Consider the following 27,940-nt stretch of genomic DNA (forward strand, 5'->3'; position numbering starts at 1 on the left):
GCCCTCTGACTGGTTTTGCACATCAAACATTTTAGACGGCCACACACTTCACAGTTAAGACGGGGAATATAACACCGGCACACACGGGATTTTATGTAAAACATAAACTGCTTCTAACAGCTTGAAAATTGTGGTACCTGGTGAGAGACTAAATATACAAACAGACAATGGCCAGATCATCCAGAGCAATAGCACTCTGTCCCACAACCTGCAGCAACCTGCCCAAGAAATGAACCCCCATATCTACAACAGCCAGTTCAGGAAGGCAGGCCATAGGAAGCCAGATTGCTATTTCTATTAATAATCCAGGAAACTAAATAATCATGTCTATAATAATCGGTCCAAAATGGGCAGGATTTTGTTAATAATTGACAGCTTCCCTAATTTTTGCCCTTGCTTCCAACTTACAAACCAGCCAGAGAAAGCCAAATATGCTCCCCTAACCAATTACATAGGATGCTCTAATTAGCCTGCCTCTAGCTCCCCCAGGCTCCCGTCAGAGTAAACCTGAAGCCTTCCTTTTTTTCTACTATGAAGCTTTCCCAATTTTCTGCCTGCCTTTGAGTCTCTGCCAAAACACAGGTAATGGTGGCTGACTCCCTTGCTATAGTAAGCTCTGAAGTAGCTTTCATTTCTTCTCTTTTGGCGGGCCTCATTTATTTCCATACTGGACAGATAGCATCTTTGAAAAATCTTTGCTGGGCCTATCATCTCCTCCAGCCACTGATCTAAATTTTTTAGAGAGAGGGAAACATTCTGTGCTTATCTAGAAAATCTTGTTTATGTCTAGATAAGCTTCCATTTAGACACTAAGATATTTTAAACGAAGCTAATTTTTATTCTCTGGAAAAGAAAAATCAAATTGGATAGAACCATAATTTAAAAAAAAATGGCTTGGAGTACCTGAGACATCTTGGTATGCTACTAAAGAATAAACAATGATCTGAACTGTTTATTCCTTGGAAACAAATAATAGGAGGCAGGTGGGAAAGAAAATATACCACAAACTGAGGGAAGACCCAAAGGAGGTATGAAAATAACAGATTCTGGGGCTCAGCAATCTACAAATGAGGTGCAGTTTTTCTTAACACAATTACTCTTATTGACTATCTTCTGAGTGCCGGGCAAAGCCCAAGAAAAAAGCAGCAGTGACTCAACAGATGGATGGCATCAACAATAGTGGGTGATCCAAGCAGGGAAAGGCTGGAGCCAGAAATGCACGTGCAATGTCAGTATCCGAGCAATATCAGAAGCTGGGCAGCAGAGAGCCAGGCTTTGATCCTAGGGGAAAGGAAGAGGTCAGAGCAGGGCAGGCCCCATACAGATGAAGACTGGGACACTACTCAGGTTACAGAGCATAGATGGAGACAGAGCCTGGTTACAGGACTTGAGGACCCATCCAGGACCATGTCTGAGCAGCAGAGCAGACCCAGAGCCTGAGACAGAAGGCCAATAGCAGGAAAGATGCTTGCTACTGAGTCTTATACCAGGTAACCACCACTTAAGTATCTTCTGTGTTTGGGCATGAAAAGTCCTGGAGTGTCAAGGAGGTCCCAGCTGTGAGGAGGAGGGCATACATGAGCAAAGGCACAAGCACTCATCACTAGAGGCCGGTGGTTACACAGGGGCCCAGCGCAGTTCTAGAGAAGGAGACAGTCCCCAACTTCTGGTGTTGACATCTTAACAATAGTACCCAGATCACCCGTACCCACTACACACTCTCTAGAAGGCATGAAGGTCAAAGCAATCACTGTGGGGCAGAGGATAAAGTTTTCAGTGAGGGTAGCAAAGAGGTTAATGATTCCTTGTCTCGGTTGGGCTACCTTCTTTGAAAGTGGATTCTCCAGCTCCCGTTCAACCACCCTATCTGTTCCTGCCAGGGTCTGCCCAAATAATTGCAGATTCGTAGGCAAAATAAATGATGGGTATGCTTTGAGTGACTAAATCTCGAGGATGATTTATTATGCAACAATCAATGAGGAGAACAGATTTTGGTGTCTGAATGCTGCTGTAACAAACCCCTAAAATCTGAAGCACTGATTCTGGGATCAGGTGGCATGCAGAAGCCTTGACAGGCCTCAGTGAAGAATAAAAGGGAGGCAAGAAAAATATAATTGAAAGCTGGAGGAAAGGAGTTCCTTGCCATATAGTAACAGAAAGTCTGGTATCATTATCAACTGAAGTAATAGAGAAGAAAGTTGCTAATGAAGTTGGTCATACACCCAAGAAGACTCCAGGCAGAACACAGAAGTGCCTGCCAGGCATCCTGTCACTGCCTATGATACAATGCACGAAAAGAGAAGAGAGTTAAAGAATACACTATTAAATATAAAGGAGCTAGGATTTGGTGAGCCTGCAAATAAAGCTATTTCTTATTCCCAGTCTCTGCAGATAGCCAATTTGATTCTCAAATTAAGAAGTCACAGTCTAAAAAAAAAAAGAAGTCACAGTCTATAGACCAAATCAATGAGTGAATCAAAGAAACTTTCAGACAGACAAAAAGCCCTCTTAAGGGAACCCCCTAAGACCCTTTTCATTCAAGAGTGCCTCCAAGAATCCCAAGGGCATTGCCTCTCAGCATTCTAGCAGACAGACCAAAATGAAGAAGGGCTTCTTTCCCCTGGAGTGGTTTGTCATGGCTTTTGTCTAATGGAGTGAGGATTTGCCACTCTGAATGTGCTAAGGTAGGCCTGTCAAGATCCTAAAGGAAGGGCCTTTCCCTGCTCAGGTCCTCCCTGCTGTAGAGCATAGCTCAAAAGAAAATAGAAACCACGTTACGTAGAGATGAAAAAGGATGATGACCATCCTGGCACAGCCCCAGCCCATGGGGACAGCCCACTGACTACAGAGTAATCAGGAAGCAGGAATGTTGAGACGTGAGTTCCCATCCCAGCTAATTTAGGTCATCCCTCCTCCAACTAGGCCTCACTGATTTTCTTAGCTGATCACAAAACTAAAGACAAAACCCAGGCCCCAAATGCAATATACCATCTTAAGAATTTTCCCTGGGATTCTAAAAAGAAATTATTCACATTTGAGAGAGGGACATCTCTGCTGCCTGAATGATCCATCTCCTCCCTTGGGCTTAATAGATATATATCCACCTGTATTCCTCAAGAAGATATATGGATTAAGAAAGGCAAAACCACTAACTCAGAAGAAAGATTGTGTTCAATCTTTTTTTTTTCTCTCTTAGAAAATGGGGCCATAATTTCAAGTAAATGGCATGTGAAGCTGTTAAGAGCCAAGCCCCACATTCACATTTCGATGTTGTACTGGTTGTAAATAATATGCCTGACTGCACCAGGAACCAAATTGCTCGTTAGCTGCCAACATTAGTTGTTTAATGATCTGAAGAGCAGAAGCTGCCAATTATTGTATTTCTTCTTAAAATGCCATTTAAAACCCATACATGTAATTATTATACCTTTTCGTTAAATTTTTATGATTCTTCTGAAGCTGATGAGCTGTAGGTTCACGCAACCTATAAAACTCCGAGAATACTTGGAGGATGTCATTACATAACTGGATTAAAAATCCATTTATCACACATGAACTTGAGCCCCTGTTCTGCCACCACTTAGTTAATTGAGTGAATTAACCAAAGGACATGCCCCAGGGCCTCAATCTCCTAATCTGTTCATTGGGACACCATATCTCTCCCACCTACTTAACATAGCTGTTGTGAAAATAAAATAACAATATAGAGGAATGTCTAAAAGCCCTATTCAAATGATAAGGTAAAATACTATTTTCAGAGATTTGTCTTTTTAACCTACTAATTAATGGAAAAATATATTCCTAATAATTACAGGATTGAGAAGGGATTACGATCCACTGAGAACCCTCCAAAAATCTAATATCTCTGACTAGACTACTAAATTGAGTGCATCACCTGGTTTCATGTTATCAGCCCCTGTAGGAAGGGGCTGACTTCACCCAACCATCTCCATGGGGCCTCTACAGACACATAATGCTATCTAAACATCTCCTAGAATTATATGGTATGCAGAGTACCTCTGGTCTCTTAAAGAAACAGAAATTGGAAGTCCAAAATACGATACCTACACAAATAACTTATTTTTTTTTGTTATATGTGCATATGTAGCTTTAAGAGTCTTACAAGGAAGCCATGCTGCACATTTCTTCCATGAGTTTTAGTAATACTTCCCACTAAAGCTCTGAAATGTCCAAGACATAAGTAACAAGTAGAGTGTCATTCAAGGATAAAGCCTGGCTGTGGTGGCAGCTGTCACTATTCTACTCCACTGCTTCAATGTCTCCTCTACATCCAGTTACCTGATACAGCAAGCATTTTGGCTTCAAGTAATGCTGGGAGTTGGGTTTCAATGTCATTCACTTTCTTCCTGAGAGTGCTGCTGAGTCTCTCACTCATACACACCTAGAGGGAGAGAAACAGCCATGAATCAGCATTCACTCAAGTCAAAATCAGAAGGCAATGGAGCAGCCGGTTGGAGATCTCTGGATTTATAAGCAATTAAGAGGGGTGATAAGGAATAACTGAAGGAGAGTTATTTAAAAGCAAACAATGTAGGGCTGCCTGGGTGGCTCAGTCGGTTAAGCATCTGCCTTCAGCTCAGGTCACAATCCTGGAGTCCTGGGATTGAGCCCCTCGTTGGGCTCCCGGTTTAGCTGGAGTCTGCTTCTCCCTCTGCCCCTCACCCTGCTCTCTTTCTCTCCCTCTCTCCCTCCCCATGGTTACTCCCTTCTGAAATATTCTTGCCCCAAGTGCCTTAGCTTACTCATACCCTTCAGGGCTCTGCTCAAACATCACCTGGGAAGAAAGGCCTGGCTGATTACCTATAGAAAATAGCAACCTCCTCAACCCTCCCTCCCCTTCCACCTTCACCCTGCATGGTGTTTTTCCCATGTCTTCTCCAGCTGACATGATTTGTTTTTATTGTTCTGTTTTTCTAGTATCTCTCCCCACGAGGATGCAAGTTCTATGTAAGCAGGCACTTTGTTCTTGTCCGGCACACAGTAAGCAATAAGTGAAGGTACACAGTAGTTGAGATCAAGGGCAGAGGGACAGACTAATTACCAGTAGATGTTGTCTAATGAAACTTTGAGGGCAGAGATTTGCTGGTAAGTCAGAATTGAAATTAGACAAAGTAGACCTCAATGAGTTTTATAGGTTTATCATGTATTTTTCCAGGATACCTAAACACTTCCTACATTTTCTTTGCTCTTTCAAAAATAGAAAAAAATCTTTTTTTTTAAAGATTTTTTAATTTATTTATTCATTTATGAAAGAGAGAGAGGCAGGCAGAGACACAGGCAGAGGGAGAAGCAGGCTCCATGCCTGGAGCCTGATGTGGGACTCGATCTCCTTGTCTCCAGGATCACGCTCTGGGCCAAAGGCAGGCGCCCAACTGCTGAGCCACCCCAGGATCCCCCAAAAATAGAAAAAATCTTAAAGTTCATTTTCTTTTTCCAAATATCTTAGATTATCTTTTATTTTGTTTGAAACTAAAACTTCACATTTTTTTCGTTTTGTTTAAAGCAAAAACTTCATATTAAATTGATATCTATACTCAGATCAGTGAGCTACCTCGAAAAACGAGAAAAACATCCAGTTCAACAAAAGTACACAACTCAGTTGAATAACAATGAACATGTGTATAGAGACATTTTGGGTGGCCCACAAATGATCCTTCTTTTCTGGATAAAAATCTGATTCCATTCAAAAACTAAAATTAATCCTGTTAGGTTCATAGATCCCAGAGAAAATATAAAATTTAATTTCCCCAGAAGAATCTAGATCTTGCTAGATACCATCAATTTGAATTGTTTGGCTTATCTCAGACTAAAATTGAAATTATTTTTGGAATCAAAGCAGACCTCACCCATCCTGCCTAAATTGTTATACTATTTCTTGGCCTTAAATATGTTCTTTTCCATTAAGCAATTGTAATTTCTCAAATCTCTACAAAACTCATTCTCTGGATGAAGGTGACAGTGCAGTCGCCTCCATGCCAAAGCTGGCATCAGAAGTGATGAGCATCTCTATGCCCCAAGTGATAATTCCTAGACCCTCTAAATAATCCGGAGATTTGTCAGGAGTCAGAACTGCATGTTAAAAAGAAGATGCTCTGGATTGCTCCTCATAGCACTCAGTCTCAGGCTGGCCCAGTGCCCGATGATGGGCACATCCCTTTCCATCCATCCAAGAATGTCATCAAAAGTCCAGGAACATTTCTGCCAAGTCCATAACACCAGCCATAATTCTTATGTCTCATCCAATGTATGTCCAGTCTTTCTGATTTTAGTTAACAGTTTCTATTAATCATAATTGGGTCAGTTTCTCCTTTGTTGAACAAATCTATCCTTCTAGCTGTCACTGTTAATATGAGACAGACTTTCTAAGTCTTATTAAATTGCAATGTACATTCTTTCAAGCACTGCTGGATGTAATCTAATATCTACCAATCACCAGATATTCCATTTATTTCCAACTATTTCTTTCATCTCATTTATCCCTTAATTACCTGGTTTGGGAACCATGGAGTCAAAGAAATGTAACAAATGAATGAAGGTTCCATCTCTCTTTGGATGATGAATCAAAAGAATATCAGATCTATATATCTAATATACTAAAGGAACAGGACCAAGTTGTAATTTTTGCCTCAAGGTCATGAGTCAAACAAGTCTAGTGTGTAAAGTTGTTTTGTGTGGACAGTTTTGTTTCAATTCTGTGTGGACTAATATATGTCCCCCATATACATACACATTCATGTATGTGTGGATGTACACACCCACCTATACACACAAATACACACCCTAGAAAATCTGTGTCTCCTTTGTATTTTCAGATAACTTTGGACCCTGGGGAACTCATTATCAAGTGGAGCTTCTAAATTTACATTTTAAAATCTTAGATATGGGGCAGCCCGGGTGGCTCAGCGGTTTAATGCTGCCTTCAGCCCAGGTCATGATCCTGAAGACCCAGGACTGAGTCCCATGTCAGGCTCCCTGCATGGAGCCTGCTTCTCCCTCTGCCTGTGTCTCTGCCTCTCTCCCTCTATGTGTGTCTCTCATGAATAAATAAATAAAATCTTTTAAAAAAAATGTTTAATAAAATCTTAGATATGAATTCCTTTATCTTATGGAAAAGCAAGGGAATTTTAAGTTATTTGTAAGTGCATTAGAGAAGGTATGCAAACAAAGCCAATCACTTTTGGCATTTGGGCAAATCCAAGAGCTTTAACAGTAGCTGGAGATTATCAACAAATCCCACTGTCATATGCCTATGGTAATATGTTTGTGTGCATAATATAAAATGTTCTATAAAACTCATTGCTATATAAACACCATGTATATTCTCTAATAGACACACCTGTATGCTCACTGTTGGGATAGGGATTCATTCAGAATACACACAGCACGTTCCAATGCTCAATAAATCCAAACCCTAAAGTACTTCCACCTTTTAATTTTGCCCAAAAATTAGGATGCTCCTGATAGATGGCACGTATTTACACCAGAAAATACAGAAGAAGGAATAGTCCTACCTCCTGCCCCATGCAGGAAGCTTTGGCCTCTCCTCACCTCCCTAGTGGCTCCATCTGGAGGTCACCTGGCAGACATCCATAGAACATGAATACTAGTCGGCAATATCACCAAAACATATATAGCAGAAATTCAGGTATGCCTTCTAGCACTTCCCTTCCTGCTTCACATGACAAAATGGGCAAACTGAGTCAGTCTCCTTGAGCAGGGAAGAAGGTCTCTCAGCCTTGCCTGGGGATTCAACCCCTTGCATGTTCTGCATAAAGCTGTGCCTTGGGTCTCATCTTGCTCTTCTTCCAGCAAATGTTCTAGCAGAACGTAACTGCTTATCAAACTGCTGCTGTGTGACTTTTTTAGCAAAATCATTCAATTTTTTTTTTCAGAAAATGGATACAAAAATAGGGGGGAAAAGGGCCAGGAAGACTGTGGACACTTTCGTCAAAAATACATCCCCAGTCTCAGCCCAGCTGTGGTGATGTGCAAGCCCTTTGGCAGGTCTTCCTGACCTCTCTCCTGGGCACTGAGGGAGGGCAAGAAAACATTCCTTTCAGGCCAGTGGACTCTCGTCTGCTTTGCTCTCTGCTCAGACACCAGCTCTTTTTACATTCTGACCATCTCATAACCAGCCGTGGCTCTCAGACCTAACACAAATAATTAACAATTCCTACCCAGTTCTCTACCACACAGGTAGTAATCCGCAGAGTAATTGGTCCTACTTCTCAGTTTGTCAATAACTCGGTCACATAAAACTATCTCTGCAGGAAAAGATTCTGTTTTGTAAACTGCGGTTATCCTAATAACCATGACATTGACTATTTAATTGAATTGACACGTGCTCCCAGGGAATAATGCAGGAGTGCACTATCTCTGTACAGATCAGGTCCTGATTTGAAGTATAAGTGGCAGAGAAAATAGGCAAAATTATTCCAAGTCAGTTTAAAAAGTTTAAAAACAAACACCTACTATGCCTTTTCTAAAACCTGTTTGTGAGTATCCCTGAACCCTGCCTTCCTGGAAGAAAAGCAATTAACTTTTCAGATTACTCCCATCCCAAAAGCCTTTTCATACAAAGGCATTTGATGGTATACAAAAGCATTCATTTTCCATTCCCTAACACTGATGGCTCCTGTGAAGCAAAGGCTGAACCAGTCAACCCCTGTGGGACCAGAAGCCAGGACCTCTACCATGGGAGCAGCCCTCATTCCCAGCTCTTTGGGCCCATCACCTGGCCTGTAGAATGGTTCTAGAGAGTCTATACTTCTTCCAGAGCCACGAGCTAGCCATGAAATCTCATGTGAACTAGACATGACATTAAATCAAAAGAAAACTTCAGAGACTTTATAAAATGGGCATATGAAGTTACTTACCTTAGCAGTGATTTCCTTAAGTGACAAGTTGAGGGATTTTATCCGTTCCTGGAGGCTAGAAGAATTAGAAAGAGGACATTGGTCTTCTTGAGATCATGGTTCTATATCACCACGTACAGAAACACTATGAGACAGTGAACTTTCCATCAACCCAAAGGCTAAAGAACAGTGGGAAAGATGATGCCAAATTGGTTCCATTTGACTGTGGAATTAACATGTTACTAGGAAGCAGATTTCCCCTCCGTAATTATGCTCTACTTGGGCTGGTATTAGAATCTGTTCTTTCCATAGTACACATCTCCATAGTAGGGCAAAGGAACAACCCAGATGTCCTGGAAGCAGAGATAAAAATTTATATTCTTATAACTACCTTCCAAGGAGGATGACCTGCCCTGTTGGACTCCTTGCTCAGTGCAGAGTCTGCTTTAGATTCTTTCCTCCTCCCTCTCCCTCTGCTCCCACCCCCCACCCCCCACCCCTGCCATTCATGCACTTGCTCTCTCTCTCTGTCTCCCTAAAATAAATAAATGAAATCTTTGAAAAAATAAAAAACCTATCACAGGCAGATACTGTCTCCAAAGACACAAGGGAGACAGTAAGGTGGGTAGCAACTTAGAAAACAAGGGAACTAATGGGACAGCTCCCTGGAAGATGCAAAAAGTGAACTGGGCCTCAAGAGAAAGGAAGGAAAAACAAAACTTCAGGGAAAAGATGAGTCCAACTGGACCATATGGATCGCAGAGGTGAATTGTGATGGATGAAAAGGGGAAGCAGTGGGGCAAGGGACAGAAGGGGAAGTTTGTCTGCATCTGCAATGTGTGCTTACTTATTTAGGAAAACAAATAGAGGAAATGCTGTATATATTTAATCTCAGTGGTGGATAAATGAGTAGATGTTATATTTTTCAATGTGTTTAGAATATTTACAATCAAAATAATTCTTAAAGGAAGATCAAGAACAAGCAATAGTCAATACAGAATGCCGGGCTGAGGGCTACAGAGCTTTATCCCACAGGCAACAGGAAATCATCCCAGTTGGGCGCAGGAGAGCAATAGGAAAGAAAGGATTTTCTGGAAATTTAACTAGGCAGCACTATAAGAGGTGATTTGGAGGAGGGACACTGAATGTGACAAACCAGGTGGGCACCTTTAGCAGAGACCCAGCTGCAAGGCCCAAGGGCAGGAAGAGGGACAGAAGTGAGAAAGAAAAGGAAGGTGGGGACCCTTTCATATGCCGCTGCTGAAAACATATGCTCTGGGGCTTTTCATTCATCCATTCATTCATTTATCCACAAATTCATTAATTCTTTCAACATCTACTGGGCACCTAGTAAGTTAGGAACTCAGAGCATAAAGACCTGGGTCTTATCTGTCAACAGCTCACTGCTGCCAAACAGTAGCCCAAAAGAAAAAAAACATTTAAAAAGGGGATATAGGTACTAGAAGAAAGGAGATCAGTTAACAAAATGACAGATGCAAAAGCAGGAGGGTCAGGTTTCCTGGGTTATGTGTGGGGAGGTAGGTCAGGGCAAGTTTCTCTGGTCGGGGGTTGCAAAGTATTAGAGGGAGGTGGCCAATCTGCCCATTGCTGTTGTTCTTCAGCTGTAAGAGCTGGTTTTGAATGTTATCACCTCCACTCATCTGTGATTTCTGAGCATAAGCAAGTTCTTTTGGATTGCAAATTGCCCTGGAACTGGGGCAGGTCCATTCTAAGCCAGTCATCCTCACATCCAGACCTACATTCAACAGAGGAGGGACACCCAGTTGAGCTGAGGTCAGATGGCAGCTGACAAAGAGCAGGGCATGCAGCAGCAGAATTTTCTGAATTCAGGAGTCATGAGATGACCAAAATCAGTGTGCTCAGTGGGAACGGTGAGAAAGCACTTGTGGAATCCTGCCTGGAGAGTTCCAGCCGACAGGATGGAAGTTGATCTTTTGAAGGGAGGGAAGTTCGAGTGGTAGGCTAACATGGAAAGCAGGGAACAGACTAAGCTTCTTGAGCTGCTGGGGAGAGAAGGGCAGAGGGTGTCAAAGATGTGTCTATTCTGGTTCTGCCTCCGATTCCAGCAGCAGCACTAGCTTCATGCTAATATCTGCTGTCCAAATTTCAAACTTTCTGTGGGTGGAAATGCATTTTCCCTTGCCAGGCTAAGGGGAGTCCATTCAACTAATAACTTTTCAGTAAACAGTTCGTCACAAAATTAATCCTATATGAGCATTTAATAGCATTTTATAAGTAGGTGTTCCCAGCCACACACAAAGACTAGTTCATGCATTAACAATGAAGATAGATAGGTGGTGGATCTACTCACTGACCCTGAAAATTTAGCTGACCAAATAGCAGTGTCTTTAACTTATGCTCAATAGGTCAAGAACCATCCTTCCAGGGGTTGACACAATTCAGTGGTCTTGGTTCAGCCCTGGTTCTATCACAGAAAGAAAACTAGTCTCCTCTCAAATATCCATATTAAAGCAGGGAAGCAGTGATGCAGATAATTGAATGCATTGTTTCATATTTGATTTGATTTATATTTAATTTATTTAATTTATGCTGTATTACTTTTTGCAGTAGATTTACCTTCCTAATTATGTTTTGCTCAGGCTAATATTAACATTAGTTGCATCCCTGGGGTATACAGAGAATGAAAGCAACAGGGGGCAAAAGAATATGAATAATCTACAAACCAGGCTAGTGGTTCTCAAGCTATTTTTAGTAGCAGAACTCTTTCAGACAAATTTTACATAGAACTGCAAAATATACATATTAAATACATATATAATTTATATACATATATATATATTAAATACATAACAAGGGGATCTGTTCTGATTGAGGGTAGGTGTCTGGCCTGGAGTACAATGTCACACTGATTCCACACACTTCGTGCTCTACCATCCCCCGTGGCCCCTGAACCAGGATTCCAGGAGCAGGAATTCAAATTGAAAACCTCCAAATTATATAAGTTAAATGTTTATTAAAAAGAGTCACATGTGGGACGCCTGGGTGGCTCAGTGGTTGAGCGTCTGCCTTTGGCTCAGGGTGTGATCCCGGAGTCCCCAGATCAAGTTCTGCATCGGGCTCCCTGCAGGGAGCCTGCTTCTCCTCCCTCTTCCTGTGTCTCTGCCTCTCTGTGTCTCTCATGAATAAATAAATATTTTCTTTAAAAAAAGAGTTACATGTACCTCAATGATAAAAATTAATCCTCATGTTTCTTCTAAGCTGGTATATTATTGACAAATGAGAACTATCTCCTAGATCAAATACACCAATGCTGGTGTACCCTGGAAGCACATACACTATTTCCACAAATAATGTTTTAACAAACACATCAGACCTCATTTACTCAAATTGAGTATCTTTGTTCAAAGCCGCCAACCTGGGAAGAGTAGTGCCAAACATTTGTTGAGCATTTACTATGTACCAGGCCCTCTTCTATATTCCTTACATATGTTAGCATTTTAAATCCTCACAACTCTGTGAAGTAGGAACTATAATAGCTACAATTTCAGACAAGAAAACTCAGTCAAAGAGAGATTTACAGAACTCTCCCAGAGTCAGCCAGATGGTAAAAAGGTAAATGACAACCCAGGCAGCCCAGCTACCTGTTCTCCTAACCACTAGCTTACACTACCTCTCCTGGAAGATGTGCACTTATTCAAAACATGCTCTCACTGTCCAGGCTGACTTTTAGAATCCTTTTTTAGAATTATGTTACATTCAGAATGCAATCACTATCATTATTTGTAAATGCACATTATTCTTCACTCACAAACTAGTGTTTAAGTCATACGACCAAAATTCAACTTCAACAAATGAAGTCTTAGAAAAATCAAGACTGTTGACAAGAATGTGCTGCAGAGAAAGCACATCAGGGGCAGATGTGCCTGGAGCTGGTGGTGGCAAAAGAAAATAAGGGCAGAGGAGTCAAGGGGTGAATTTTGAGTTGACTGTGTCCCTCTCACCCCAAATTCATTATGTTGGTGTCCTCACGATGGACCCTTATTTGGAAACGGGGTCTTTACAGAGGCAAGGTATTAGGGTGGACCCTAATCCAACATGCCTGGTGTCTCTATGGAAAGGGAAAATTTGGATACACATACATACACATACACACACACACACACACACACACGGAAGACCATGTGGTGACACAGGGAGAGACATCCATCAATAAGCCGAGGAGAGAGGCCTCAGGAGAAATTAAAGCTGCTGACACTTTGCTCTTAGACGTCTAGCTTCCAGAGCTGTGAGACAGTAAATTTCTGTTATTGAAGCTTCCCAGTCTGTGGTACATTGTTATGCCACCCAAGCAACCTAAAACATGTGGTATTTTCAATTTTCAACTGAAATTAACACACAATAAATCATATGTGTTATTAAGATCCTACATATTGGTACTCTAGAGTCCAACAAAAAAGTTACTTCACCATAGCAGCAGGCAGACAACAAACAACATGATAGCTTTTTGTGTTTGCTTCAGACTAACAGACAGTACCATTTGCAACTGATTCAAGTGGCAGACCGAGAGGCTACAATAGATAAGTGAACATTTTTATTGGTAGCTAAGGATTTGAAGAGCAGCTATAAGAAAAGTTTACATAAGGAGGTGGCTCAGTTACTTAAGCATCTGACTCTTTTTTTTTTTTTTTTTTTTAGTTTTTTTTTTTTTCAACTTTCACTTATTTATGATAGAGAGAAAGAGAGAGGCAGAGACATAGGCAGAGGGATAAGCAGGCTCCATGCACCGGGATGCCCGATGTGGGATTCGATCCCGGGTTTCCAGGATCGCGCCCTGGGCCAAAGGCAGGCGCCAAACCGCTGCGCCACCCAGGGATCCCAGCATCTGACTCTTGATTTCGGCTCAGGTCTTGGAATCAAGCCCCACGTTGGGCTCCATGCTTAATGTGGAATCTGCTTTGAGATTCTCTCTCTACTTCTCCCTTTGCCCTTCCTCCTGCTTGTGCTTTTTTAAATAAATAATTAATTAATTTAAAAAATCTTTCTAAAAAGAAAAGTTTATATAAGAATGTCTTTGATTTTAAAAAAGTGATTACAGGACCACTGGGTTAGTTTAGGAGCTCAAAAATCCCTGAGTTTCAGTTTAGGAATGAAAAGGAGCTCTCTTAACACCATAAGAATGCTACCATTGGTGTCAAAACTATCAGTAATAAAAAAGGTCAGCTTGGGGAGGGACAGATTGCTTTCCAGCAGTAACTAGAAGGGAAGATGGAATGGAGGTCAATCACAGTAATGAATCTAAATCTAAAAAAATCTAAAGACTAGTCAGAAGGAGATGTATGCAGGAGACCATCAGCCAGGTAATTTGGGCTCGAAGACTTGAAATAAGAAACACTTCTAAGGGAGAACAGGCCAACCGAAGAAGCAGTTCTGCTGCTACCACATTGGCCCATGGACACTGACCTCTGAAATGCTACAAAGGCCTGTGAGCTGCTCTCCTGCTTTGCCCTCACCACTGCTTGGTTCAGATTTGGCTCCAGGATACCCAGGGAAAGCCAAGGACCAGTATGGCCCACCTGCCATCGCATCTCTAACCACCTCTCCCTTCCTTCACTGGCTCAAACCTGCCACAGAGGCCACCTGACAGTGCCTCCAATCTTCCCTGGGAGGCGCAGATCCCTCTGCCCAGATGCCCCCACTGCCCCCAAGGCACACACCAGGCCAGCCCCTTGCCCCCCTTCAAATCCTTGCTCTAAACTTACCCTCTCAGGGAGCTCAGCTTGACCACTCCATTTAAAACTACAAATTCACATCCTTTCCTATTCTTCCCCCACAGCATTTACTACCTACTAACCTACTATGTAATCTACTTACCTATTATACTGATTGTTTTTTCTGCCTTCTCCCCCTAGACAGAAAGCTGTGCAAGGGCAATGATCTTTCATAGAGAAGTTCCTGGCACACAGTGAGTACTTAATATTTGTTCAGTGAGTGCTACTCACCCTCTTGTCTTCTTCCTAAGGAATACAGTAGTCCCTGCCTTATTTATGGTTCACTTTCCATGGTTTCAGTTACCTGTGGTCAACCAGTCTGGAAGCAGATGATGTTCCAAGCTATCATCAGAAGGTCAATAGGATCCTAACGCTATGTCACATGCCCACATCATTCACCTCACCCCATATCATCATCATTTTATCATCTCACATCATCATAAGAAGGGTCCGTGCAGTACAAGATTTTTTGAGAGACTAAATTCATGTAACTTTTATCATATATAATACATTGTTACAATTGTTCTATTATTAGTTATTGTTGCTAATTTCTTACTGTGCCTAATTTATAACTTAAACTTTATCATAAGTATGTGTGTATAGGAAAATATACAGTATAAGTAGGGTTGGGTACAACCCATGATCTCGGGCATCCACTGGCGGGGGGGGGGGGGGGTCTTGGAACATATCCCCATGGATAAGAGTGACTGCTGTAGATGAGGCACAGTGGAGACATCCACACCTCTACCAGAGGATACTCAACCCACAGGATGGTGAGAGGCTCCATCTTTGTCCCCACCTCTCACTACTGTCCCAACATCAATGAAGATTAAAGGCCATGACTGCTCTTGACCATCTTGCTGTAGGTGGAGCTTCATATGAGGAAGAAGAGGTTAAAAATCTAGTCTACTCAGTAAGATCTCCACTCCTCTTCCTGAAACCCATCTCTTAGAACTCTGGCTCTCTTTGATTTATCTCTTTTGGATGATTTCTTTAATAGACTGTGTATAACTGAATTGTATTCCCCAAATATTTATATCTTGAAGTCCTAATCACCCTGCACCCTGCATCTCATAATGTGACTTTTTTTGCAAATAGGGTCATTGCAAATATAGTTGGTTAAAAAGAGTCTGTTAGAGTGAGCCCTACTCCAGTATAACTAGTGTCCTTATAAAAAGGAGAAATTTGGATTCAGAAAAACACATAGAAGGAAGACAGTGGGAAGAAACACAAGGAGAAGAATGTCACCTACAAGCCAAGAAGAGTGACTTGGAACAAATCCTTCCCTCAAAGTCTTCAGAAAGACCGGCCCTGTCCATACCTTGATCTTGGACACCTAAATACAATAAATGTCTGTGTTTAAGACACTACCTGTGGTACTTTGCTATGGCAGCCCTAACAAATTAATGCAGACTAGCATGGGGAGGGAGACATGTGGAGAGCTTGAAGGTCAGAAGTAAGGATCAGGACTGTGCAAAGGGCACCCAGAGGTCTCAGCCTGGAGGCTATCTCTACCCAGTGCAAATGAGTCCTCTCTGCTGCGAGGCTGCCAAGGCCAGAGGGTCACTCTGTAAAATTCAGAGTTGTAAAACTTAGAGTGTTTTGCTAATCTTCCTCAATAGCCTAGTGCTGCATTAGGTATCTATTTGTTTAAAGAATCTCACACTCCAGTCAAATAGCAACCAACTACTATTCACTCCCTATTTCTCCAGACTTAGGAAAGCATAACTCAAAAGCCTTATAAGAAACTTGAATATGTACCCTTTCTTAGTAATACTTTCAATACTTCCCATAGATATAGGTATCAGAGGGTCCTGCCCTAATCCTCTGTATTCTTGGAGTGAAGCATCCACGAGGCCAAAGGTACATGCCCATCCAGAGCTGGGCCAAGCAGCCAAGACCAGAATGCCTTCCCAAAGAGCCATGAGACTGCTTCCTCCCAGGGTATTCTCAGGGTATTCCTCTCAAGGATGGAACACACACTGTAGTGAACATACCTACAGGCCCAAGCTCTCGTCAGGCAGTGGCTACTTTGAAGGTGTGGATATTTCTTGGCCATGCAGGCCAGGGTGTTCACAAATAAAACCTATCACAATAGCAGGGCAGGAAGGACAGATGTCAGGGTGGGAAGACAAGGTTGATCAGGTATTCCATTGGTCTCCTTCCTCTGAGCCACAGCTATCAGGTGGGCCTGAATTAACTCCATTGTGTTCATGTCCTAGAGAAACTTCTCTCACTTTATGTGGTCTTCCCTTGTTTTTAATGCTTCCTTCTGCCACCACCACATTTGGTACCAGCCTTGGCCTGACACATTAGACTCACACCCAGGAAGCCAACCACATACCTGCCCCAAAGACAGGCCTTTGAGGAACAAACTGTGTCCCTAGTCTCATATGACCTCTGCTGAATAAAAGAATATTAATGGCTCTGAGAATTCCACCATTCCACTAACTCTCTGCAAGATTTGGAAAAAGTCACTTTTTCTGGAGCTCTATTTCCTTACCCACAAAGTGAGGCAGTTGAGCCAAATTATCTCTAAGAAACTTTCAATCCTACCATCCAAGGTTCTTTTACTATAGGTTATACAAAGTGCCAGATGACCTTGATGACAGAGGTAGAAACAGAGGCCAGATGTCTGTTATTTTTCTAAGCAAGACACAGATTTTAAGCCCTCAGAACAGAGTTGTGCAGAAAGGCTGCTATCTGTTGGCAGCTGCCTGTCCATCTCCTCCCTGTGTATATGTGGCCTGATCCTGAAGTCTCATTTTAGCAGAAAGCTCTGGGAAAGGAAGAGAAGTATCAATTTCATCTCCAAACAGTCTTCTCCCTGCCCTTCTTTCCCTCTCCCCATTTGTAGTTCCATCCCATGTATTATTTAGTAAAAATAAGTTTAAGAATGAGAGATTGTTATTGAAACAAGTTAGAAATGATATAAAGGTCAAAATGATAGCCACTCAGGCACAGGAATTACTTGGGTCTTAAATTAAAAAAAAAAAAAAAAATACAGGAATCCGTTGACATTAACAACCTTGCCAATTACTGCTCAGTCCTCTAACCTTCTGTCAGGGGCAAGTGGTTAAGAAAATGACAGCAAAAACAGCTTTAGGAAATACAAGGTTTTATCAGTTTGGCCTTTTTCCTTCTTTGAACCCTTCTTGCCTCACAGCTGATAATGTCACATGTCACCAGTGGGACATGCACAGGGCACAGACAACAAAAATGCCAAGAATTCCTCAAGACTTTGGAGGATCCGGAGAAGGCACGATAGGGCACAAATACTCACCAGGAGCAAGCCATTCTATGTGGTTCTAAAAGCTATCGAGCTGGTTACTTGAGACATTTACTCTTTGGGAAGCCTGCATAGTACAGTGGGGAGAGATTTGTTACCAGAGCTCTGGTACCCCGTGGCCATCCTCACTGCCGCTGGCACAGCACATAATCTCTGTTCTGGTCATTGGCAGCACAGGAACATGGCACAGTGTCTGCTCATGTGACAGATACTTATATTCACCCTGGGGATCTTGGGCAGAATGAAATATCGAAAGGTTTTTAATAAAGCATTCATACGAATAACCATTACCGTAGCAGAATAAGAAAGTAGTTTTGAGGGGATCCCTGGGTGGCGCAGCGGTTTGGCGCCTGCCTTTGGCCCAGGGCGCGATCCTGGAGACCCGGGATCGAATCCCACGTCGGGCTCCCGGTGCATGGAGCCTGCTTCTCTCTCTGCCTATGTGTCTGCCTCTCTCTCTCTCTCTCTCTGTATGACTATCATAAATAAATAAAAAAAAAAAAAAAAAAAAAGAAAGTAGTTTTGAGTAATCTGACAGAAATCAAGCACATGGGTTTTTAACTAGAGTAAAATACATGTGATGTTTTCCTCTCTGCCCCAAGCAAAAGAGATTAAATGAAAGAAATAAAGAAAAGAGGTCAGAGAAATACTCAGACTTTCAGCCCTTTAATTGGTTCTCTGGATATGGATGGATCACATTAGTGACTTAATGAGTCTTTCTCTGAATTTCAGGGATCCTATGTCCGAACTCTAAAATACTACACTCTGTTACTCCAGAGTTTTTGTGGTAAAGCCTCACTTTGTGGTAAAGCCTCACTTCTCCAACTAACTCTGCAGACTGAGATTGAGATATAAATTCTTCTTAATAAAATACATCTAAGCTTGTGTAAGTACTCCCGAAGGAGATAGCAGAAAGAGAACGAGTGAGAGCGCACAAGGATTTCCAGCTTCGTAGGAAAGACTTCCTGTGGTCAGGGCGCTGATGTGGAAATACAGAGCAGAGAAAAGGAGTGCTGGTACTGAATGTACTGGATTTCAGGTCTTCTGATATGAAGATCAGTCTTGCTGATATGGATAAGATACAGTGCATGTGCATGCACACGCCAGTTCCCACCCCCCACTGGGAGACTGCCTGACATCACGGAGTCACAGCTTGCCTCTGAGGCCAGTGCCATTAAAAATCACAGCTTTATTTTCAACTGATTAACTTGGTATTTGGCTTGCCCAAATACTCCAAGTGTTAATTCAAGCAGATCTTTCAGTGCTTCTCAAACCACTTTACTCCAAACTGTAACTGTAATTCATATGCCAGAAGCATTTTGACTTGCAGGCATTTGTCTGTAAGGGATCTTATGCTGTCTAATGAAGAGGAAATGAGAGCAGGAGTGAAAAATATGAATAGCCTTACATTCAGATCATAAGTACTCCTCTCTACCCCTTCCTCTCAAGTTATTCAGGGATACCTATTCACATACAATGAGAAACTAAATTACTGGCCTCTTATTTTTTGAAGACTGGTAACCAAGTGGACTCCACATTTTCAACTATTATCATAACCCAAATGTATTTAAACATTCAAAAACTATTTCAGTTCTGTGCTATAGAGATTTTCTCCACCAAATTGCTGTGAGTTAAATCCTGGAAACACTAAAATTTGATCCTAGTGGAAAATGAGCTGCCTCTGGGTTTACTCTGTTAAGTGATCCAAAGGCAACTTCAGATTCCATTTCAATCACTTCCTTAATTCTGACTATTAAATAATAAGTAATGTCTCATTGTTCCCAGGATTTTTTAAAGAACTACCCTGAACTGCTTGCATTTCTTAATACTATTATTTTTAAATGTATACTGTTTTCCTAAATTTATAAACATGCAGACTTTCCATAACTATGGAGTTTGCCCAAAAGGTTATACTTTCTGCTTTGGGTTTATGATGATTTTCTGAGTCATCTTTAATTACCTATTGTCTGGCTAAGAACAAGCATATGCACAGCTAAAGCCTGCACAATCAGTTTAAATCTTACATTTCTCTCAGACTCTTTCAAAATCTGCTGACAAATCAACAGTTCAGTCATATTCCTGAAACTGGAGAATATTATATATTTCATTTCCTAAAATTTTTCAGTGGGTAAACTAAAGATTTACACATTTTACTGGGTAAAGATGGCAAAAAATAGACCATTGCTGAACAAAATGAATGAACAGCAGGGGAAAATCCAGTTGCCTAAACAAGTAACTTAATTTAAAAAAAAATCAAACACCAATATCAAAACAACTCAAAAAGAAAGCTGAAGAAATTTGTCCAAAAGGATGTACACAGTAGTAATGATATAGCAGCCATGATGAACATCTTAAGAAAATGTCCCCAATGTATAAAGCACAGGGGCCCCCTGCAAACACCTACAAAACCCCAAAGATTCTGGTTCAGGTCATCCCAGTAGCCTAGGAATCCGCACAGGATGGATTAATAATCACCCTTTACCAGCTTGGGACAGAAGTACTCTTAATTAACTAAATTTCCACCAAGTAATGAGCTGCCATTTCCAACCTGGGGTTATTCCCTGTAGCTACTTGAAAAGGTTCTTTCTGACCAAAACTGAATTACCTTTCACTGGAAGAGCTTTCAGCCTCCAGCTCAAGGCCGGAAGAACAGTCTAGTGGTGTGTTAACGCCAAAGAGTTAGAGCAGAGAATACTAACATAAAACCTACAAACAGGGAAACATTCTTGGAATATGCCAGGAATAAAAGAATTTGGTGAAAAGGAGTGGAAGATTGTAGAAGACACCCAAATTGCAAAGAGGTTAACTACAGAACAGTTCTCAAGATGATAATCGTGGAAAATAAAACATTGAAATACCAGAAGAAAAACTTTTAAAATAGGCCACATGCATTCATGTATGCTGAGAGATCACTTGCAATTGCAATATTAGGAGAACTGGCTGCAATCAGTTTAAAATGATTATCTCCTATCCCTGGAGCTCTAGCTGAAAACAGTTAATCTGATTCCAAAATTATAAAAGAGAAATGGATGAGTCTACAAATTACAAGCCTCCCAAGAAGAACCTACCTAAATAATCACAGACCCACACTGGAAACTCCATGATGGAAACAAAGCACAGAGAATTTGTAGAAAATCATAGTAAACTCAATCTAGTACAAAATGACATTTTTTTTTTTAAAATCTATAAGGGGAGATTCCTCCCCTGCACTTCTCAAATACATTCAGCAAACACAGAAGCCAGGGTCCTGTCTTCTTGGGGTGAGTGGCAACCGTACTCAGCCAGAGAGTTGGTTGTTTCAAATCCCTTCCTTCCCTTCCAACCCTTCTTCTCTTCCAAGTTGTGGTTGGTATACTTTTCTCATTGCCTATAATGATGACCTTCCAAAGGAAATGGGAGGATACAGTAGTGAGTTGCATTCCAAACGCTGAACAGTAGCTACAGCGCAGGCTTCAGTTCTGGCCTGTGTCTGGTGACATGCTAGTCATTAACACCAACCCACTGAGAAAAGAATTTGAACACGGTGCCCCACATATGGTCAGGTTCTGCCCAGCGAACGTGGCAGGGGAACTCATCTGGGGGCTATTGGGAACAGAATTACTGTGTTTTTAAGCACTGTGTGTTTTAACTGATTTCACAAAATCTGAAAGTACAAAGTGTTCTAGATCCAGAAGGAATCTCCAACATCATCTGGTTCAAACCTTCATGTTATGAACCAGACTTCCAGTTCCCATAGCGCCGGGCCTTGGAAGTAGTGCCATCCTCCTTCTTCCTCCATTCCTTTCTTTGGAATGGCCAGCGGACCTCTCTGACCTGAAATAGTCGGCTGCCTGCGTGTAGAGACCTGGTTGCTCTGATCCCTCTCAGATGACACCAGGTGATCTGTGGAGCACAGAGACAACCATCACTGGAATGACACCCATTCTCTTTTGCTTGGATCCACAGACCCATGCTTTGGCTAGCTGGACTTCTTTCCATTGTCTGCCTGGGCACTGGATTTGAAACCTTGGTCTCTCCTGGGTTGTCAGTGTTAACTACTTCCCCCACCCCCATAGCAAAGATATTGGAACACTGCTACTATGTGAACTGGGGTCCTCAGCAGCCTCATCTGCAAAATGGGCATAAAACCAATATACTGTCTAGGATACTTTATAGGGTTATGATGAGCAAAAATTAGCATTTTATAAACAATAGCAATGTTAAAATTAATATGTGATTATTATTACAAATCTCAGTAAGAAAGCAAGCTATGATAAATGTGAGATTTGAGAGGCACATCTGCAGAGTGGTCCTGAACACGGAGGCCACTGCCTACCCCTGCTCCAAGGACACACCAGTCTTGCTTTGCTCCTCTGCCACCATCTCAACCCATTGACTTTCTGGGCAAATACTGTCTGCCTCAGCGATTCCTGAGGAAATAGAGGTGTATGCTTTACAACAAAGATAGAAAAGTCAGTATCTCCTATACATTGGTTCTAGCAACCACAGAGCTACTCTGCCAGATGATTTCTGATGGATTAGTCCCATAAAGTCACTGCTCCTGAAAGAGCTACCAGGTGAAAAGACAAGACAGAGAAGGTAGAGAAACAAAGATCAGAAAGAGAAACTAATGAACACAATCAACAAACGGAGAAAGACTGGCAGTCCTGAGGGATGTCCTGAAGTCTCCATGTCACTCTGCTTTGGGCCACCTGTTCATCAGCTGTGGGCACAGGGACACACACAGCTGCCTCCCTGCATACACTCTGAGGATCCAGCACACTCCTCCTGGACGTGCTGGATCCAGGCCTTGCTGTGCTCACGGTGCCTCCTCATTCTCACAAGATATGGATCTGAGGGGAAAGTGCAACTACTGATTTTTTTTTCCCCAGTCAATTGTGAACTGCTGAATTTTCTTATTTCATATAAATCTGTCTTGAAAGGAGCCCTGATACTGGCTTGGGATGCTCACAGATACCTGTGACAGGGATGCTTGAGCTCCTGAACAGTTCATCACCCTCACTGGGGAGCCCTGAGCAGTACACTGTAGGGAGGAGGGAGCACCCCATGCTACCCAGTCATGCTGACCAAGGTCCCAGACATATCAAGCAAGGTCCAGCCAGCCCCTTGTAACTAGGGATTCAGTTGGCTTCACAGTTTGTGCCAATGGTTTGTAAAAAGATGTGACACGTTTCTTCCAAATGCCCAAGAAATAATTCATCCATGAGCTGCCAGAGCACATTTCACATGAAGCATGAGAAATTCCAGGAGCTGAGGGATAAAGACCTCAACCACAGGCTAATACGAGCCAGACACAGGTATCTAAAGAATGTTAGGAAGTATCATCCACAGCCTGCATCTCTATTGTCATTACTCTGATTATTCCTATCTCACTTCACAGTTGGCCACATGCTGCTGGACAGGGTCACTGCCTGGCTCTTCCGTGGTGTGCAAGGCACACAGACCAATAAAGGGTTAGGAGAGCTGAGCCAATGGCACTGGAGAGACGTGAGCTGCAAGTCAGGACCCTCCTCAATTTATGCCACATTAAAAAAAAAATTATGCCACATAAACAGATGGGAACTCACACCTCACATACAGGGATGTGGCCCAAGAAAAGCCCCAGAACTTGTCACATCCTTCCTTCTCTGCCCCCTATCCTTCTCCCCACACTGCCCCCACCAACACCCAATCCTATTACGGATTATTGGAGTGGAGTCAGTATGGAATGGAATGAGAAGGACTGGTTAATGTGGTTGGAGAATCCAGCTCACTGGATAAAAGCCATCCATCTAGACCTCTCCCATTAAATAAAAATTTGTAAGAGGAAACAAGGAATTTGTTTTAAGGCTGAGGGTTTGGAATCCCAGGATAGAGAAATTCAAACAAATATCTGCAGTGGGCCCTGTCCTTTCTACATCCCTGCTCTATCAGCTTCCACACTGTGGAGTTCCTGATTCCCCAGAGGATTAAAAAATATTCTCTTGGTCATTGGAAGAAAACCATTTCTGTTGGCTCTATCAAAAGGCAGCTATGATATCTCTGAGAAGACAGCTCCTCATTCCACCCTGCTAAAAGATAATTGATCCAAAACACACACATTAGAAAATTCAAATTGCTGCTTTGGTTTCTATTAAAATGTCCAAATAAAAAGTCACTGGCTCTCTCTTTCCCTCATACAACCTTCTCCTTCCAGCCTTTCTCTGACATCCACCAGATGATTCCCAACAAGCTATGGTCAGAAATGATGGCGCCATGCAAGCAGAGAGTCTCCATCAGTGATTTGCTCAGAAATGCCAAGTGCTATTAGGAAGTTCCTTTTCAAGCTGACTGTGTAGTTTATCCAGTGAAGAAGCATATCCTTCCCTTTGAACTTGCACATTACCCAGTTGAGTAAATCAGAAACAGCTTCTCCCCAGACAACACCCTGAGTTTATAGCTCATCTCTATGAAAATTCTTTATCAGTGATGATAATAATAATTGTGACGCTGAGTGGTCTGCTTCTCCACATATTTGTAACAATACCAATCTCTACAACCTCTCTTCATAAAACTTCAAGATTTGCCTGTTTCACAATTTGTCAGGATCTCTCCTCCGTCTGGCCTAAGAAGAAACTATTCTCATAAACAACAGACACTGGTCAACAAAGCTGTAGGTGCATATAAGATGCAGTCTTCTGGCTGGGGCACCTATGAGATAGCCCCCGTCAAGTCAACATCTTCGAAAAGAAAACCAGTATCTCATAGGAAAAACTAAGTCAAACAGTATTGTGTATAATTAGTTAAAAATACTAGACCAAGCAATCTGTGATCTATCGAGCCATATGACTCCACATTTGCTTCTTTCAAACACTCTATTTCTGGGAGTCCATGCTGCAGCCCATCAGTTTGGAAAAAGTGTGTCTTCCTTCTTAAACGGAAAGCCCACAAAATAACAATGATTTTTCCAGTTAATATTTATGACCAGAAACAGCATGAAGCCTCACCTCCCTCGTGCGGAAGAAAGGAAACTGATCTGTACCTACACACCCCAAACTGTCCTAAGGCAGGGAGGTGCCTGACTGTACCACTAAGTAAATAAAGGAGATGCCAAGGGTCACCCCCTGTTACAGTGTCACCCAGATTATGATATGTCCCAGGGTGGTCACTCCCCAGCAACATAAAACTCTGCTCAGTGCTGGCAGTGTTCTGCTCATGATAAACATTCCAGACTGAGAACTAAGGCAGAATAACAGATTAGAAATAATAGGATCCAAGTTCAAGGGCCTCGCTCTATCAGCCTGCCATAGAATGGAGATCCTTGTTTTAGACTAAGAGAAAGAACTTCCTTGGATCTCTGGAAAGAAACTATCTTCTATTAGCTCAGACTCAAAGGCTGCTATGGATGTATATGAGAAGGCCTCTTAGTAGCTGCTTCACCTGGAAAAGCTCCTGAGTTTTTGTTTCCTCATCCATAAAATGCGAACAAGGAGAATAGCCCGCCTACCACCCCAGGCTGCTCTGAACGCAGTGAGTTGGTGTGTGAGAAAGCACTTGCTCTACAACTTGTGCATCTCTGTACAGGACAGGGCACACCTGCAGGGATGCTTTGAATTCAACTCAAAACCCAGAGGCTTTGCTAAACACTGCAGTGGATTCTAAGTTAAGCATGCCCTAGCTTTTTCTGGCAAAAAGTCATCACCTTGTGGGAAAGATGAGAGGTGGATAACAAATCTCTGTGTGGTTAAAAGCAAAAGGAAAAATAAGTAGGACACATCTGGATGGTAGGATGAAAAAAGGATCATTTTAAGCCTCAAATATAAATATATGTATTTGTTAACATAATTATAAACTCACATGTATATTTCATCTTATATATTATACATAATACATGTATATAATACAGTACATGTTATGTGTGCATATATGACATATGATATACAAAGTATAATATATATATCATCTATACCTATACCTCTGTATGTGTATATGTGTGTGCGTGTATACACATATGGATGTAGAGTGACTTCCACAGGAGAACACTGGAAGCATCCCTGTGTGGGAAAGATCCTCAGAGGTGGAGGCAATAGTATAGGGACACGTACAAAGATGCAGCTGGAGAGCACAAGTCATATTCAATGGTCAGTTTCCTCTGGCTGAAATTTGGCAACAATCCAAATCTCTTCTCCTCCATGAGCATGAGCCATGAGGTTAGATTTCTGAAGGGAAATATTAGGGCTGAAAGGAGAATGAGAGGAAGTCCTAAGCACCTCCCTAGAGTAGCATCCGTGGCTTGCTTTTCTTGGCTGGATAGTATATGCTATGTGGATAACAGGAGACCAGGATTCACTCAATAGCCTAAGACACGTTGGGACAGACAGTTTGAAGGCCTTCAGAAGCCTGGAATCCCATTATAAACGTGACAAGCAGTAAGCACAGTAAAGTGCATACTACCATCCAGGCACTGTTACCAGAGCTTTATATGTATTAAGAGTTGATCCATGTAACAGCCCTATTATCATCATCCCCTTCCCCAAGTAATAAGTGGCTCCCAGCTGTTACATTGTTGAGTAAGGATTCGCCCCCAGAAAATCAAATGGCAGAATCCACATTCTCAACCACTACAGGTGGTAAGTCCTATGAAGTAGTGCCTTCAGCATAACTAAGCAGAACGTGAATCTCTCCCGTTGCTCTATACTCACAACACCCACAGTCCTTACTTCCCATCTGCATGTTCATTTGGGCACTACTCAACTTTTTAGCTAAAATGCATACGCTTGAGTTCTTTCACCAAGATAAGTCCATGATCTCCGAAGGACAAGACATAGAAGTGTATCTTGTAGATATTCCACAATATAGACCACGGGAAAGATTCTCACTCCGTAAGTGGATAAGAAGCTAGGCTGAGAAGTAACAAATAGGAATTTTAATATCAATTTTGCCTCTTATCAGGACTGTGGGCAAATTACTAACATTCTTGAACTTTCTTTTCCTCATCTATAAAATAAATATAATAATAGAAGCAACCTTTAAAGCTTAGCACAGTGCCTGTCAAAGAGTAAGCATTCAGTAAATGCTAGCTATTATTAATAACCATTCATTCTTCCTGAAAGAAATACTGTCATGATTGAGTAGCCCCCTCTTAATGATTCACCCCCTCCATCAGTGAGAGATATAGTTTACCTCTCTCCAGATGAGCGTCCTCAGCAAAGGTTGGCATCAGAATCTCTAACCAACTGAGCTGCTACAGATCTCAAAGAGAAAGAAGGTGCCCTTGGGGTCTCTGGAAATGGGGAGGGTGCGTAGTAGAATGGAGAAGAATACTGGCGTTTGGTAGATTGGGTGGCCAGAATATAAAATGTCTCCAAATATTCAGAACTGCCCCATACAATGAATAATTTTCCCTGCTCAAAATAACAATAGCACTTCTATTGAAAAACTAGAGCCCTTCTTGGAAAAATATTTGTGTATGAGGGACAGCAGGTAACATCAGTCCTGTAAACTGGTCAATGAGTTGAGGGATTCCAAATCAATTAGGAAATCAATACCTCCTTATGGTTTCAGGTGGTTCTGCACAGATGGGAATCTGGTTGGCAAAGGCCAGGGTGTCATGCAAGGCCTTGCGGACTTCCTGCAGCTCGCCCAGAGACAGCCTGCCCACTAGGGTGGTCAGGTCATAGCCCTGCCATGGGAGAAGCTGCTCCTGCTCTTCTATTTCCCTTCTCAGCTGCTGATCTTTTGCTTCCAGCACAGACATTCTTGCTTGGAGAGCTTCGATTTCTTTCTGTAGAGAATGGAGAAACCAGATTTTATAAATTAACCCTGCTCATGGCAAACTGCTCTGCTGATAGAGTCCTTTAAATGAGAGTCGGCCATATGTACAAGAGCCCCTTCTAAGGCAGGCAGATTTTTGGAGGTTTGTTGAAGTAGAAAAATCACGCCAATTTTATATTTCTGATTAGTTGGCGTAAGGAAAGATATTCCCTCCCAAGTATTCAATAATTATGGGGGGTGAGCCAGGAATTTGACTTGGAAGAACCAAGCAAATATATTAATAACTTACTCCA

General features: G+C 42.0%; 1 protein-coding gene and 1 long non-coding RNA gene across 10 annotated transcripts in view; one reads left to right on the plus strand and one right to left on the minus strand.

Moving 5' to 3' along the window:
* Positions 1–27,940, minus strand: part of DISC1 (DISC1 scaffold protein) — a 354,242-nt gene that overhangs the window by 201,046 nt on the left and 125,256 nt on the right. For all 9 annotated transcript variants that reach the window (XR_013377586.1, XR_013377585.1, XR_013377587.1 and 6 more), the window contains exons 6-8: positions 27,422–27,657; positions 8,898–8,952; positions 4,300–4,402 (exon numbers count right to left, since the gene is read on the minus strand). Coding sequence is in view for 6 of the 9 variants with exons in the window: in XM_077894502.1 (XP_077750628.1) it covers positions 4,300–4,402; positions 8,898–8,952; positions 27,422–27,657 (394 nt within the window). In the remaining 3 variants the exon portion in view is untranslated. The remainder of the gene's footprint in view (positions 1–4,299; positions 4,403–8,897; positions 8,953–27,421; positions 27,658–27,940) is intronic.
* LOC144312145 (uncharacterized) lies at positions 1,225–15,210 on the plus strand. The gene is made up of 3 exons (XR_013377588.1): positions 1,225–1,490; positions 14,768–14,820; positions 14,927–15,210. It is a non-coding gene; the product is annotated as an uncharacterized LOC144312145 (long non-coding RNA).

Source organism: Canis aureus, chromosome 4, assembly GCF_053574225.1.
Source record: "Canis aureus isolate CA01 chromosome 4, VMU_Caureus_v.1.0, whole genome shotgun sequence".
In the NCBI taxonomy this organism is placed as follows: Eukaryota; Metazoa; Chordata; class Mammalia; order Carnivora; family Canidae; genus Canis; species Canis aureus.